The following is a 16158-nucleotide window of genomic DNA, read 5'->3' as shown; positions in this document are numbered from 1 at the left end:
TTTATTGCAGCAGAACTGCTGATAATTTCCAAGCTTGCCCCAAATTAAGATACAGTACTTCATGCAGTTGTTTACATAAAGGTGTTTTCCTACAGTCCAGGGATATTTTCTGGAAGTTCGAAAAACAAACTGAGAGGAATGACAGAACTGGACAAATATTTGAGTACCTTTTTAGAAATATACAAGGTAGTATTCCTTGTGGCCCTTGTATGTAGCTCATTTTTTAAAAAATAAAATTTATAAATTCTCTATGGGTATTTTCTCTTAATTCCACAAGCCAGGTTAGTCTAACCTAAATTTGGGGCATTGGCACAATTTTAATAATTGTGAAGATCGCCTGCTAAATTTAAAGCCGCCTTTCCTGCTCGTGTCACAGACAACCATACTGGATGCCTAGCGGCACTGGACAGAACCACCTTTTTAGTACCTCTGTTTTTGTTTTCCACGTTTGGTGTACTTTTGTCTTGTTGGAAATTCAAGTCCAGTGCTTTAGCAGATGCTGTGCCTCTCTTATGCTTATGGAGTGTGCGCCATGTGGAGTTCAAGCACGCGCGCACCCCCCTTGTAGTGGGGATATTCTCTCCTTATGGGTGTGTGTATTCATTTGGGTGGAAAAGGGTTTTATCCATGCACTTGTTTCTAGTTGTGGGTGTTTGGAATCTGAACGAGTGAAAATGCATTTGTGTCACATCCTCGGAAAGTGTACTAGTAGTTGCAGTTCATTTAAGAAGTGAAGGTCTAAACTATAACACAGGTATCGTTAGTGCTAGGTTCACTGCACTTACTGCCAGAACCCAGAGTCCTGGGGTGGGAGCCGCTCGGCAGACTCGTTCTGAACCAGAGTGAAGCGCAGTCTGCTTTCAGGCAGGAAATCCTCCTGTGGTGTTACACAAATGCACGCTGGGAGTGTTAGCATCCCCATGGGGCATCTGTCACAGCTCATTGAAAGTGATCTGCCTTTTCTTTAAAGGGGGAATTGCAGCGGGAAGCAGTGGAAAAGGAAGAGGAGCTAAGCGCAAACAGCAGGATGGCGGGGCCACAGGGACCACCAAGAAGGCCCGGAGGTGGGCAGAACACCCACCCCACTCACCACTGTTAGAGTGCCCTCTGCGGCTGGCAGAGTCCGTCAGCGGGGAAGGGCTCAGGTGTCTGAGGACGCAAGCCTGTCTCTTTTTCTCAAATCCTTAGCACTTTGAGGGGTAAATGAGCCCCAGACTAGGTGACCTGTTTTAGGAACTTGTTACTAAGTGAAACAGCCCTGGGGCAGCACACCTGTGGTGATTTACCTGGGAGTAAAGTTCCATTAAGGCATCTTGAGGAAGAGTAGATGGACCAGAGAGAGTGAAACAGATACTGAATGTTAGCTCTTTTACATAAACTTTCTGCCTCTCCCCTCTGATGGCTGTTCCCTTCACTTTGCTCAGTACTGAGGTGGCGAAATCCAGGTCATTTCTTATTCAGCCTGGAAACAGGTAGTAAATGCTCATATCTTCTGAGTTTCTGTTCATTAGTTATAGTAATAAATATGCTAAAGGCAGCTGCCCTTGTTCCTCTGCACCCTTTCTCCTCTGTGGTCTACTGGCTCAGTTTCATAGGTATCCATACAGATTAAAGTAATTTTCATTTCCCCATTTTGCCTGCAGAGGGCAGGATCATCTATTTGAATAATGAAAAGCATTTGAAGTTACATGTGTTCCAGCAGAACTCTAATAAATCAGAGGCCTTTCTTACAGAATTGAAGGCACTGGAGCTAGAGGGGGTTTTAGTTTCTTGATTTTATTTTTTCCTTTCTGCAGTGACCCTTTGTTTTCTGCTCAGCGCCTTCCCCCTCATGGCTACCCCTTGGAACACCCATTTAACAAAGATGGCTATCGGTATATTCTAGCTGAGCCCGATCCCCACGCCCCTGACCCTGAGAAGCTTGAACTTGACTGCTGGGCAGGAAAACCGATTCCTGGAGACCTCTACAGAGCCTGCTTGTATGAACGGGTTTTGTTAGCCCTACATGATCGAGGTAGGTAAGCTATTAATGTTCGTGTTGGACCCAGTGTTACTTTGAACTTCTGTCGTCAGCTGTGTCCCGTCTAGAATTCGACGGACACATCATTCTGCTACCACTCCCTTACCCCCATCTCTGACTACACCCAGCCGGGATGTGCAAGAAATAATTTCTTCCTTTTCTTTTCTTATAAGCTCTAGCCAATTATATATGGTATGTGGGGTTTTTTTTTAACTTTCTATTTTGAACTAATTTTAAACTTACAGTACAGTTGCAAAAATAATAGAATTTCCATATATCCCTTATCAAGCTTCTCCTAATAATAAGATCTTACATAACCATAGTACAGTTATCAAAACCAGGAGATTAAATAACATCAGTAAATGCTATGAATGAAACTAAAGACTTTATTTCAATTTCACCAATTTTTCCTCTAGTGCCTCTTTTCTAGGATCTCTCATTGCATTTAGTTATTTTTCCTTAGTCTGTTGCAGTGTTAATCAGTTACTTTGTTGACTGTTCCTCAGTGAGGGTCTGTCTGACTTTTTTTCATGATTGACTGAGGTGTTGCACTTTTGGAAGAACACCGCAGACATGAATCCTTCCCACTGCATCACCTCATGAGCTGGTGATGTCGATGTGTCTTATTATTGGTTGTGTTGTCTTATTATTGGTGTTAAGGTGGTTTCTGCTGTCTCTATTGTCTTTCCCTTTGTAGTTCATAAATATCTTAGGGAAAGATACTGCGAGGCTATGCAAGTATCCCGTTTCTCTGTAAAGTTTTGCCCACTAATTTTAGCATCCATCAGTGGATCTTGTCGGCAACAGTTGTTAATGTGGTATTTGCCTGATCGTTGCTATTCCTTTTCTTTATTATTTAATTGATTCTTTTTATCAGTGTGCATTTAACAGATATTTATTTTGTTGCTCAAATTACTCCAGCTTTGGCCATTAGGAGCTTCTTTAGGTTGGTTCCTTTTTTTTTTTAATTGAAGTATAGTTGACATAATATTGTATTACTTTCGGGTGTACAACATAGTGATTCAGTATTTTTATAGATTATACTCCATTTAAAGTTATTATAAAATAATGGCTGTATTTCCTGATGCTGTACAATATATCCTTAAAGCATCATTGTTTTTTTCTAATTGGGGTATAGTTGCTTTATTTATTTTTTATGTTTTTATTGGGTGTTTGTTTTATGCATAGTGGTTTGTACCTCTTGATCCCCTAACCCTATCTCGCCCCTCTTCCCTTCCGTCTCCTCCTGGTAACCACTGGTCTGTTCTCTATATCTGTCAGTCTCTTTCTGTTTTGTCATGTACATTCACTTGGTTTTTTAGATTCCACATATAAATGGTAACAGAGTATTTGTCTTTCTCTGATTTAGTTCACTGAGCATAATACCCTCCAGGTCCACCTACGTTGTTGGGAATGGAATCTTGTGTCCTTTTGATAAGCCCCATCTTTTTTTCCTTACTTGCTGACGTCACAAGATGTTTTTGGTTCATCTCATATTTTCCGTGCTCCAGGCCAAGTATCGGCTCCGTCTCCAAGGAGCCCGGGTTCCTTTGATTGGAGAATGGTGTTTAGAAATGAAGACGTGAGTGTTCTGTGTGCTTACTGTTACAGGGTGTTGCTTCTAGGCTCCCTCCGTGAACCGAGGTGGGAAATGTATGTCCATATCCTGAACGACACATATATACATGCCTATACTGAGTTTACTTTGCTACCTTGGATTTTAATCAAACACCACAAGGTTATTCCAGCCTTCCACTTTTCCATATTTGTAACTTCTTTCTTGAACAGTAAAACCTGACTCTAATTACCTCCAATACATTTTCTTACTCGTTCATGTCTAATATGCACATAAGGTAGTTTGAGAATTGCAAACCACTGTAGGAAACATTCCCTAACTAGATTACAGCATTTATGTACAGCTCTTTCTGTCTTAGCCTTGCATATCCCATCAGGATAATGCTAACTTAGATTAGTTCTTTCCTTCCCCACCTCCTTCAGTGTGCTTATGTTTTTCATTTGTGATACGGTAGGCTCAGTTGTTAGTGTTGGTATGCCATTTGGGGTTCTCCCACATTTTGGGGGCATGTGCATCTGTGTCAGGGGAGAGTTTGAAGGGTATGTGCAACATTACTGTAGTTCTAGAGCTACTGTTTTTCACAAAGGTTTGCCCAGAGTGTCATCCCTCCTCACCCCTCCTGCCCCACTCTCATTTCCTCTTTTTCTGCCACTTTCCCACCCACCCTCTACATGACCAGTCTCTCTGGTTTCTAGTTCATCCTTTATTTCTTCTGCACAGGTGAGCACACACGCGTGTATTTCCTTTTATCTCCTTTTTTCGTACATGAAGGGCAGCATACTGTAGATAGTCTTGCATTTTGCTTCATGCGGTTACTCCACGCCAGTTCAAAGAGCTCATCCTCAGTTTTTTCTTTTTTTAACTTTATGATATGGCATTATGTGGATGTACATGGTTTATTCAACCACTCTGAATATGGGCATTTAGATTGTTTCCAGGATTTTGGATTCATCAAGAGGCAGTGAATAACCATGGGCGTGTGTGTTTTTGTATTGTTGGTGGTATACGTTCATGGTTGAATTCTAGAAGTGGAATTGCTGGACCAAACGGTAAGTACGTATATACCTAGTTTTGTTAGATATTGCCAAATTCCCCTTCAAATGGCTGTGCCGGTTTGCATTCCCACCAGCAACGTAGAGAATGTTTGTTTCCCCATGACCTCACAAACAGAAGGTTTGTCCTAGATTTTAATTTTGACCAGTCTGAGAGGTGAGAAATGGGAATCTCAGTGTTTTAATTTGTGTTTCTTTGAGTTTGAACATTTTCTTTCATGTTTAAGAGTCATTACCTTGTGAATTATATTTGTGTGTTTTTATTTCCCATTTATCTGTTGGAATTTTGGTCTTTTGTCCCTTTATATGCTAGGGATGTTAGCCCTTTGTCTGTGGGATATGTTGTAAACATTTTCTCCCAGTTTGTCAGTTGTCTTTTAACTTTGTTTATGACTTTTTTGTCATGCAAAACTCTTTTTAATGTATAATAGTTCTTTTAATCGCATAATTTATTCAATTATTCAGAGAATAGCATTCATTATCTGTTAGAATGTGAAAGTGAATTTAAATAAACTACTTTTAGACAAGTGTACCTCATGGATTTCTTTGCTGTTTTTCTGAAGTATTAATGCAAATCCAGATAGCATATTATTTCACCCTTAGATGTCTCAGTATTTATCTCCAACATGGATTTTTTTTTTTTTTTTTTTTTTGCGGTACGCGGGCCTCTCACTGCTGCAGCCTCCCCCGCTGCAGAGCACAGGCCCTGGACTCACAGGGCCAGCGGCCATAGCTCATGGGCCCAGCCGCTCCTCGGCATGTGGGATCTTCCCAGACTGGGGCACGAACCCTTGTCCCCTGCATCGGCAGGCGGACTCTCAACCACTGTGCCACCAGGGAAGCCCCTCCAACGAGGATTTTAAGAAACATAACCACTGTGCCATTATCTTACCTGATAGAGGTGAATAATAATTTCTTAATTATTCCATACTCAGTCCATATTCACATTTCCACAGTTGTTTAAAATATGCCTCTTTCAGTTGTTTCTTTGAATTGAATCTAAACATGTCCATATAGTTATTCCATTGGGAAGCCCATTCATTGTTTCTTGAATTGATGCTAAAAGCTGTAACACTTGTACTGATGCTAGTCATTCAGAAGTGGAGTCAAGTGAAGTCACTTGGACGTAATCCCTCAGTTTAATGACCATTGTACATGGATCGGTTTGACTCCTGTGAGTGACAAGCATACTTTGATAGTAAGGAAGGGCCAAATAAGTGACTTCAGGGTTTAAGAAGTGAGCCTTGTTGTGTTTCACTATACATAATAGCTATAATTCTGGAGGGGAAAAAATGGGAGAACACTGGCCCTTATTTAGCAGTAACATGTTAGAATTTAATACGTAGGATAGCAGTGGCTGTCTGCTGTTTATGCTGAGCCTTTTAAAAGTTAATAGTAAATCTATATTGTATCTTTTAAACTTTTTATTTTGAGATAATCTCAGATTTATTAAAAAAAATTGTAAGAACAGTACTAAACTTTTTTTTTCCTGAACTACTTGAGAGTCGGTTGCCATGATGCTGTCTCACCTTTGAGAACTTTATTGTGTATTTCTTACAAACAGAGACATTCTCCTTGTGTTACCTAGTGCTGCATAATGAATTACCATAAAACTTAGCATTCTAAAACTACCAGTGTTTATCATCCCATAGTTTCTGAGAGTTGGGAATCTGGAAGCAGCTTAGCTGTGTGGTCTGGTTCAGGAAAACTCAGGAAGTTGCAGTCAAGCTCTTAGCTGGGGATGGCGGTCTCTTTCCAAGATGGCTCAGTCACGTGGCTTTGACGGGACACCCTCAGGTCCTCACTGTGTGGGCCTCTCCATAGACTGCTAATTTGTCCTCATCCATGGAAGCTAACTTCTCCTAGAGCAAGTTCTCCAAGAGAGCTGTAAAGAGTTTGACCTGTCTTGAAGTGGGACAGTCACTTCAACTTCATTATATTTGTTACAAGAAATTAGTTGCTAAATTCAGCCCACACTCAAGTGGAGGGAAATTAGGCTCCACCTCTTGAAAGGAAGAATATGAAAGAACTAGTGGATATTTTTTTAAACTTTCACATCTTACAGAGCTGACACAACGATCAAAATCAGGAAATTAGCATCTGATTACTACCATCCGATGCTCATATTCTATCCAAGTTTGCCCAGTTGATCCAGAACGTCCATTATAGCAGAAGGGTCCAGTTGAGAATCATTTGCTGCATTTAGTTGTTGTGACTCTTAAGTCTTCAGTCTGGAACAGCTTCCCCATCTTTCCTAGACTTTGACCTTGAGGCTTTTGAAAGTTAGAAGGCAGTTATTTTACAGAATATCCCTCAGTTTGGTTTCATCTTGTTCCTAATGATCCAAGTTCTGCATCTTCAACAGGAATATCACAGAAATAATCTCACATACTACATCCTGTAGGTGGTGCAGGACTTGAATGTGTCCCATTACTGGTGATGTCCACTGATCATTTGGCTAAGGTGGTATCTGCCAGGTTTATCCACTGGAAAGTTGCTCTTTTTTCCCTTTGTAATTAAAAAGTTTTGTGAGGAGGTAGACCCTTTAATATCCTGTTCTGTCACAGACACTTAACCTTGCTCAGCCCCACCTAATGGCTTTAGGACTGAATTGATCAGGAAGGAGTAAAGGAAGAAGTATTTGTATTTGAGAAGGTAGAATTTACCAAATACCTAAGAAAGTTCTGTTAAACAATGTGCATTTAATTTAGGGAGGTTGTCATCGTATCTCCTGAATACAAGAGCCATTGCGGGGTCACGGAAAGAGTGCAGGGCCAGGGCTTCAATCAGGCTCTGCCAGCTGTGGTGTGAGCTTGAACAGCCACGTGGTCTGCTTCTCCACTGGAGGTGGGAGTTGTGAGGGGGAGTCTGTCTGGCCACCTGTCTACCTACTTACCTACCTACCTATGAAAGTACTTCATAAATCGTAAGCCTTTATAAAAGCTAATGAAACTACATTTTGTTATTCCAGCAGAATTCAGACAACTTCTAGAGTCCCACAAATACTACTTCAAATGCTTTTCCCTCAGTTAAGTCTTAATTGGGTTGGAGATGCTTCTACATCTATAGAATCAACCTACACAGCACAAAAATACTCTCCCGCCTTTTGTCATTTTTTGCTTCACTTCCAACTTCCAAGTCACAGTGTCCCTTCCAGTTGGTTTAGATTGTCCCCTTATGTTACATAATGGTCTCTTAGTAAAGTAAGATTCACACTGTACGCAAAGGTCGAGAGGTGAATACAATGAAGCTCCATAGAGTTTTCACCCAGATTTAAGTTATCAAGGTTTTGCCATATTTGTTTTATCCGCTCCTTTATTTCACTCTTTTTTAAAAATTTTTAAGAAGTAAGTCTCACCCTATGTACTCTTAAAAATACGTATCTCTAAGGAGTATGGGGTTTGCTTTTATAGCCACAAGCTCTTATTACACTTAGCAAAACATATAATTCCTTGCTATCATCTGAATTCAGTCCAAATCAGATTTCCTTGATTGTCTCAAATATCTTTTTATCTTCCCACAAAATACTTATTAATTACAAAGGGGAAATAGTAATTTTATAGTGGAGAAACCTGGAAGGCACCACCTTAACCAAGTGATCAGAGTTTAACATCACCATTTGGACAGCATGTGCTTCCTGACCTGACGTACTGAGAGGCCCAGCAGTACTGCAGTGGTGTCCCGGCAGCGGCATGACCTGGACCCAGACAGGAGGAAGCATCGGACAGACAAATGTTTGAGGGACATTTCTACAAACCAAGTGACCAGTACCCTTCAGAATGTCAGGGTCATGAAAGACCTGAGGAGACACGACAACTAGATGAAATGGGGGATCTTGGATTAGATCCTGGAACAAAAAAAGGATGTTATTTGGATAACTGGCTTAACTCAAAGGTGACCTATAGATTAGTGTAACAGTATTGTGTCAGTGTCAATTTTCTGGTTTTGATCCTTGTGTGATGGTCACAGATGGTGTTAGCACTTGGCAAGCCGAGTGAAGGACATATGAGGACTCCACTATTTTTGAAACTTTGAAATTGTTTCAAATAAAAAGTCTTGTAAAGGGTGGTTTATTCACATCAGGATCCAAACACATTACAATTGGTTTGTTATATTAGGGAATAGACAAGTATAATTAGTTTTAACCTGCCATCTTAAATAATCACATTTAAGGGCTTCCCTGGTGGCGCAGTGGTTGAGAGTCCGCCTGCTGATGCAGGGGACATGGGTTCGTGCCCCGGTCCAGGAAGATCCCACATGCCGCGGAGCGGCTGGGCCCGTGAGCCATGGCCGCTGAGCCTATGCGTCCGGAGCCTGTGCTCCGCAACGGGAGAGGCCACAACAGTGAGAGGCCCACATACCGCAAAAAAAAAAAAAAAATCACATTTAATAAAAACTGATTACTCGACAGCTTTCTTCCTTTTTCTTTCTTTCTCCTCCTTCATCTATATCTGGAGACTTTTAAACTCCTGAACTAATATTTCAAATTCCTGACTTGATATTTCTGACTTTTTATTTCGTTTTACTGGAGGATAAGAGTTTGTGGCAGTTGTCTCCAAGTATTTCAAATAAGTTGCAGGCCTTTGTTTTAATCTCCATCACTGCAGCTCCCCAATTAAAGATCTCCGATGACCGGCTGACTGTGGTTGGAGAGAAGGGCTACTCTATGGTTCGGGCTTCTCATGGGGTTCGGAAAGGTGCCTGGTACTTTGAAATCACGGTGGATGAGATGCCGCCAGACACCGCTGCCAGACTGGGCTGGTCCCAGCCGTTAGGTAAGCTGGGGCTATGATACGGACGTGGCAACTGGTGGAGAGGTATAGACCATCTGGCTAAGCTTCATGACTTGTATGCTTATTGGATTGTGGTCATAAAATTCAATTCCTGAGGGTTTAGGTGGTTTGCAGTTCCTAGGAATATTTTTATAATTCATTGCTTGTGAGAAATAGTTCGTTAGCCATTTTACAAAACTGGCAAAAAAGTAAAAAAAGGAGAATATTTTCCTTTAGCAAACCAGAGTTGACTTGCAGTTCTGACTTCCTGTATATCTTTTTATTGGGACAGGTAACCTTCAAGCTCCCTTAGGTTATGATAAATTTAGCTATTCTTGGCGGAGCAAAAAGGGGACCAAATTCCACCAGTCCATTGGCAAACACTACTCTTCTGGCTATGGACAGGGAGATGTCCTGGGATTTTATATCAGTCTTCCTGAAGACACAGAGACAGCCAAGTCACTGCCCGATACCTATAAAGATAAGGTGAGTCTGTCCTCCCGAGAGATTCCTGGGTTGAAGACCCGTGGCAGCTGATGGCTTCAACTGTGTGTTCTCTTAATGATGCTTATCCATTTACATCTTTCCCAACATTTCATTTTGAAAATTTTAAGACATAACAAAATTGAAAGAAATTAAAAGTCAGTGTCCGAATACCCATCACCTAGATTCTGCCATTAACATGTTATGCATTCATTCCTCCACCCGCACACCCACCCACCCACACATACATCCATGTTTTTTTAACCCCCGCCAAGTACTTAAGGGTGCATATCATTAGCTAGAGATTAACTTTTGTTTAGTTTTTTCTTTTGATATAAAATTTACAATATAAAATGAAATGTACAAACTTTAAGTGTACGTTCACTGAGTTTTGAGGTTGAGCCAACCCCCCGTGGAGACGTTGAATCTTACACTTCAGGAAGTTCCCTCATACTCCATCCTAGTCAGTGCCAGCTCCTACCGGCACTGAGGCAACTACTGTTGTGAATTTTTCCCCGCATCACAATTCTGTTCCATTAGTTTTGCTTGTTCTTGAACTCATGTAAATGGAACCATGCAGTGTGTGATCTTTTGTGTCTGGCTTTTATTGTTTGTTATAATGCTTTTGAGGTTCTTCCATGCTGTTACAGGAATCTGTGGTTTGCTCCTTTTTACTGCAGGGTAGTTTCCATTGTGCGATACCACAGTGCTTACCCATATTCCTATTAATGGACACTGGGGCCATTTCAAGTTCGGGTTTATTATACATAAAGTTGCTATGCGTATTCTTGTACAGAACTTTTTTGTCAACATGTTTTTATTTCTTTTTAGTCAATGCCTAGAAATAGAATTACTGGGTCATTATACATTTAGTTTTATAAGAGATTGTCAGACTCTCCATTCCCAGTAACAGCGTATGAGTATTTTAGTTGCACTACATCCTTGCTAGCATTTGTTGTTACCAAACAAGTCTAGCCACTTTGGTGGGTGTGTAGTAGTATCTCATTTGGTTTAAATTAGCATTTCTTTGGCGACTAATGATACTGGACATTTTTTCATGTGCTTACTGGCCATTCATCTGTCTTCTTTTGTGAAGTTTCTGTTCAAATATTTTGACTTTTTAAAAAAATTGGGTTGTTCGTCGTCTTAATGAGTTGTAGGAGTTCTTCATATATTCTGGATTACAGTCTTTTGTTGGAAATGGCTTTTTAAAAAGTATTTTTCTCCTACTCTGACTCTTCTATTCATTTTCTTAATGGTGTCTTCTGATGAACTGAAGTTCTTAATTTTTATGAAGTGCATCTCAGATTTTTCTTTACAATTATATTGCTTTCTATGAGTTAATAAATCTTTGCCTGCTCTCAGGAAGTCATGAAGGTATTCTTCCATGTTTTCTTTGAAAACATGGTTTTAGCTCTTAATCTAGGTTTCTGATCCACCTTGAATTCATTCTTGTGAATGACGTGGAGTAGAGGTCAAGGTTAGTTTTTTTTATAAATTTATTTATTTATTTTTGGCTGTGTTGGGTCTTCGTTGCTGCACGTGGGCTTTCTCTAGTTGCGGCGAGCGGGAGCTACTCTTCGTTGCGGTGCACGGGCTTCTTATTGTGGTGGCTTCTCTTGTTGCAGAGCACGGGCCGTAGGTGTGCGGGCTTCAGTAGGTGTGGCACGCAGGCTCAGTAGTTGTGGCGCACGGGCTTAGTTGCTCCGCGGCATGTGGGATCTTCCCAGACCAGGGCTTGAACCCGTGTCCCCGGCATTGGCAGGTGGATTCTTAACCACTGCACCACCAGGGAAGCCCCCAAGTTTAGGTTTTTTTTTTCTGTGTTGATACCCACTTATTCTAGCCCCATTTTTTGAAAACTCCTTTCCTCATTTCTTTGGTTCCTTTTGTGACAGTCCAGTGACTGTGGAGATCGATTCCTGGGCTCTCTGTTCCGCTGATCTATTTGTTGACCTTTATTTCTGCCAATAGTCCAGTGACTGTGGAGATCGATTCCTGGGCTCTCTGTTCCGCTGATCTATTTGTTGACCTTTGTTTCTGCCAATGCCACACTATCCTCATTATGGTAGCTTTAGAGTAAGTGCTTAAATCGGGTGGTGTCTCCTCCAAGGTTGTTCTGATAATAAGCAGTCAGAGCACGTTGTATTGGTGGCATCACACTGCTGACTGTCGTCACTCCTGCCACCACCTAGAACTTTCAGCCATATGAGTGCTTGGTTCTACAGTGCACAGAGGTCTACGGTTACCGCGAGGATACTGTTGGAATCCTTAAAATTATGTAGTGTTTCATTTCCATTATAAAAATTTGTTTTTAATTTGAATAAGCAATTACTAATATGTCCATAAAATGGAATACTGTGGAACTGTTCAGAAGAAAATGAATGTCAGAGAATTCCCTGGCGGTCCAGTGGCTAGGACTCCACGCTTTCACTACTGAGGGTGCAGGTTCAATCCCTGGTCAGGGAACTAAGATCCCACGAACCACGTGGTGCGGCCACAAAAACAAGTTAAAAAAAAATTAATGCCATATGTTTACCCGGGAGTGAATAGTTAAACAGAGTCTTAGGAACCAGTAAGAAAGGAGTGACCCAGAGACCACCTGTGGGAGAAACAGGTAGGGAACTAGGAGGGAAGGAAGTGACCCCCCCCCCGCCAAATCTTAGTAAGGGCCTTTTGGGAAAATATTTAACGAGCATGTGCCATCTGGTAATTCTAAAGACACACATAGTTGTTCAAAATCTAACAAAGCTGACTGCAAAGATTTTAAATTTCTGTTCAGAACACAAGGACTCAGTGCTATTTGTGTGAATCTGGCTTTCCCCCCCCTCCCCCATGATGATGTAGCTGATGCTTCATTTTTCCTTTTTTTTTTTTTTCTTTCCTTCTCTCTTGGTTTTCAAGGCTTTGATAAAGTTTAAGAGTTATTTGTATTTTGAAGAAAAAGACTTTGTGGATAAAGCAGAGAAGAGCCTAAAGCAGACTCCCCATAGCGAGGTGAGTCACGGTCATCAAAATGTCAGAATTAGAAGAACTGGAACATTGGGTCCAACCCCCTTATTATGAAAGTGAGGGAATTGAGTCCCACAGGAGGGATGAAGGGATTTCTGCTAACACAGCAGCAGCAGGGCCAGCGCACTCTCCTGCCTGCCGTGTTTTGTTCTTTCTGGGCTACCTGCTGCTGCTATGAGAGCAATGACCTGGATTCTTAGAGAAAAGGGGGTATAAAACAGTGGCCAAATAAGAAAGCCTGAGGGCAATTGAGGAAGCAAGTCAGAGATACTTATCCTTTGTCAGAGGAGGTAGCAAGTGCGGAAGGAGGAAACTGGAATAGGAGATTCAGGGCCTCGGTATGTGACCCGGGGGGCAGCAGGAGCTGTGATGGCTCGTTCAGTGCCTTCTAGAACTTTTCTGCCTCCCTTCTCCAGGGTTGTTGGGAACATGTTTGCCCAAGGTCATAGCACAATCAAAGAAGGGCTGGTGCATCTGGACCAACCACAGAGGCCCAAAATAGAAGGGGAAGGGATGGAAGAAAGTTCTGAGCTGGAAACATTTTTCCATAAAAATGCTGTGAAGCCACCTGCATCAGTAATACAAGCAAATGTAGGAGAAATAAACTAGGATTCCGATTGTTTTTAGGGAAAAAGTAGTAAAGGGAAACAGTTAATTGAACTAAGGAGATAACACAGCCAGAAAATACAGCCAGGCAGAAGATAGCTCTTGCTGGGAAGAAGAGGTAGAGAAAGTTACTTCAGAAAAAGGAGCCTTTTCTGAAGTCCATCCATAGTAGTTAAGAGAATATTCCGGATAGTTTTGAGAGAGAAAGGACAAAGAAATAAGGATTCAGAGACTTTTTTTTTTTTTTTTTTTTTGCGGTACACGGGCCTCTCACTGCTGTGGCCTCTCCCGCTGCGGAGCACAGGCTCTGGACGTGCAGGCTCAGTAGCCATGGGTCACGGGCCCAGCCGCTCTGCGGCATGTGGGATCTTCCCGGACCGAGGCACGAACCCGTGTCCCCTGCATCGGCAGGCGGACTCTCAACCACTGCACCACCAGGGAAGCCCGGATTCAGAGACTTTGACAGAAGATCCTGCGAGATTTTCAAAGTAGAAATGCAGAAGTGAGAACCTGAGGCAAGGGAAGGGGACAGATAAATGAGCTCAAAAGGGTATAGTTCCAAGGGATCAGTGGATGACCAGTTACCTTTTATAAATATAATGTAATGAAAAACAGAAAGTGGAACTGTTTGATATAAGTAGCATAGGAATTCAGAAAGCAAATAAGCCTGAGGACCAAGAAAAAAAAAAAAGGCACCATTGCACCTCAAAAAAAACCCAAAACCTGAGGACCAGCTGGAATAGAGCATGTAGATAGGCTCTGAAAAATCTAAGGTATTACATAAATGTCAGCTATTGCTGTTACACAAGCTACATGCTATTCTTAGGATTTCTTCAAATGCTGCCACCATACTGCTGATAAAGGGTTCTCCAACGGAGTTCTTTTTTAATTTGTTCTTTTTTAAAATTCTGAAGTAAAACCATGGTTTTTGTTTCAGATAATTTTTTATAAAAATGGTGTCAATCAAGGTGTGGCTTACAAAGACATTTTTGAGGGGGTTTACTTTCCGGCCATCTCGCTGTACAAGAGCTGCACGGTACGTATCGTCTGTTCATCCTGTGAACACAACCTGAGGGAGATAGGTGGACGGTTGTGGTGAAAGAGCCACTGATGGGATTCTAGAAAGAAATGTGAAAGGCCTAGGAGTGGGATGGGAGCATATTCCTACTGTTACTGCTTGTTCCAAAAACATGTGGGTCCCCCACGAAGTATTTGCTTGGACAGGTAAAGATCATGCAGTTATTGTAAAGCCCCATACCTTTCCTTTGGATGTACTATGTGGTCACTGTTGTTCAGTATAAAGGATATAAAGTATTTACACGCATAAGTCAATTTGGTGTTATGTGTCGTGATAACCTACCATCATTAGTAACTGTTGCTTATAGTGATTTTTAAAAAAATATGATCCAGCATGAAGGGACTATCATTAGAGCCTACCAGCTAAAGAAACCAAATTATTTGAAAAGGCAATGCCTGGAAGTTTCCATGTCCTCTTACTCTGTCAGTAGCCCCCATTGAAGTAATATAAGGAACTCTTTAGGTTATAAACAGAAATCAGCACAAGTTTATTTTATTTACCTAATTCTTGATGGCTATTATAGGGTATTGACCACCTTTAGCAGTATTAATGTATATCATTTGTTTCAGTTGTACCGTGAATATCACAGCTACATTTAAAGCGAGAAATTTCCCATGTCACATTAAGGTTTTCACTACTTTCTTCTTTTGTTTCTTCATGTCTGCTTGGATTGAATTTATCCCAGGTCTCCATTAACTTTGGACCATGCTTCAAGTATCCTCCAAAGGATCTCATGTACCGCCCTGTGAGTAACGTTGAACATGTCTGCGTGCGTCCTCAGTCTTCTTGCTGCGGTTACTCCAGTCTCACCTCACCTATCTGTTCCTTGTTCCTCCCACAGATGAGTGACATGGGCTGGGGCGCCGTGGTGGAACACACTCTGGCTGACGTCTTGTATCACGTGGAAACAGAAGTGGATGGGAGGCGGAGTCCCCCGTGGGAACCCTGACCAAGTCCCTTTTTCTTTGCAGACACGGACTTCCTGGGGAATAATATGAGCGGGTTTTGTTTTTTAACTGTGACAAATGTTTTCCTGAAGATACTGCAGAACGTGGCCTCTGCTGTAGCAAATTAGAGGCCGGGTGGGTCTGAGAGAGACTCCTTGCCCTTCAGCACTGTCCCTTCTATCACGGCTTTTACTTCGTGTGCCATTCCCAACAGCTGCCGACCCTGGGATCCCATAAGCGCCCTGTGAACTGGGCCTGTGCCATGTACCCCACCAGCTAGACTTGCTGCTTACTGTGTTTTCTAAGGAATGGGTAACCTTGCCCAAGTAGCTAACATGTTTAAAGACATGTCCTTCTGCGGGCATTGCCTCCATCCCACCTGGTTCCCAAGGAAGTGGTGGGCCTGTTTCTGAGAACAGCTGAAATCCATGGCTGTACATTCCAAATCAGTCTAACAGCTCTTCCCTTTCACCGTGGGTGTGTTTTTGTTATTAATTTTGAGGTGTACCTTCGAACACCGGGATCTATAGTAGAACTATACTTGTGAAGGGAACTTGCTTGCAGCTTTAACAATTAGAAACTCTTCCCAAATAAAACTTGTCTTCGAGTGTG

The 16158-nt window shown here is 41.8% G+C and overlaps 1 protein-coding gene across 2 annotated transcripts in view; it reads left to right on the top strand.

The window, feature by feature from the left end:
• ASH2L (ASH2 like, histone lysine methyltransferase complex subunit) overlaps positions 1-16158 on the top strand; it is a 27559-nt gene extending 11401 nt beyond the window's left edge. For both annotated transcript variants that reach the window (XM_004284879.4, XM_049704319.1), the window contains 8 exons: positions 971-1064; positions 1797-2014; positions 9256-9423; positions 9713-9906; positions 12808-12900; positions 14459-14557; positions 15285-15344; positions 15441-16158. In XM_004284879.4, coding sequence (XP_004284927.1) covers positions 971-1064; positions 1797-2014; positions 9256-9423; positions 9713-9906; positions 12808-12900; positions 14459-14557; positions 15285-15344; positions 15441-15548 — 1034 coding nt within the window. In that variant the 3' untranslated portion in view covers positions 15549-16158. The remainder of the gene's footprint in view (positions 1-970; positions 1065-1796; positions 2015-9255; positions 9424-9712; positions 9907-12807; positions 12901-14458; positions 14558-15284; positions 15345-15440) is intronic.

The sequence above is a fragment of the Orcinus orca genome, chromosome 21, assembly GCF_937001465.1.
Source record: "Orcinus orca chromosome 21, mOrcOrc1.1, whole genome shotgun sequence".
In the NCBI taxonomy this organism is placed as follows: domain Eukaryota; kingdom Metazoa; phylum Chordata; class Mammalia; order Artiodactyla; family Delphinidae; genus Orcinus; species Orcinus orca.
The sequence above is the reverse complement of the archived record's forward strand: the minus strand, read 5'-3'. Positions and strand labels throughout refer to the sequence as shown.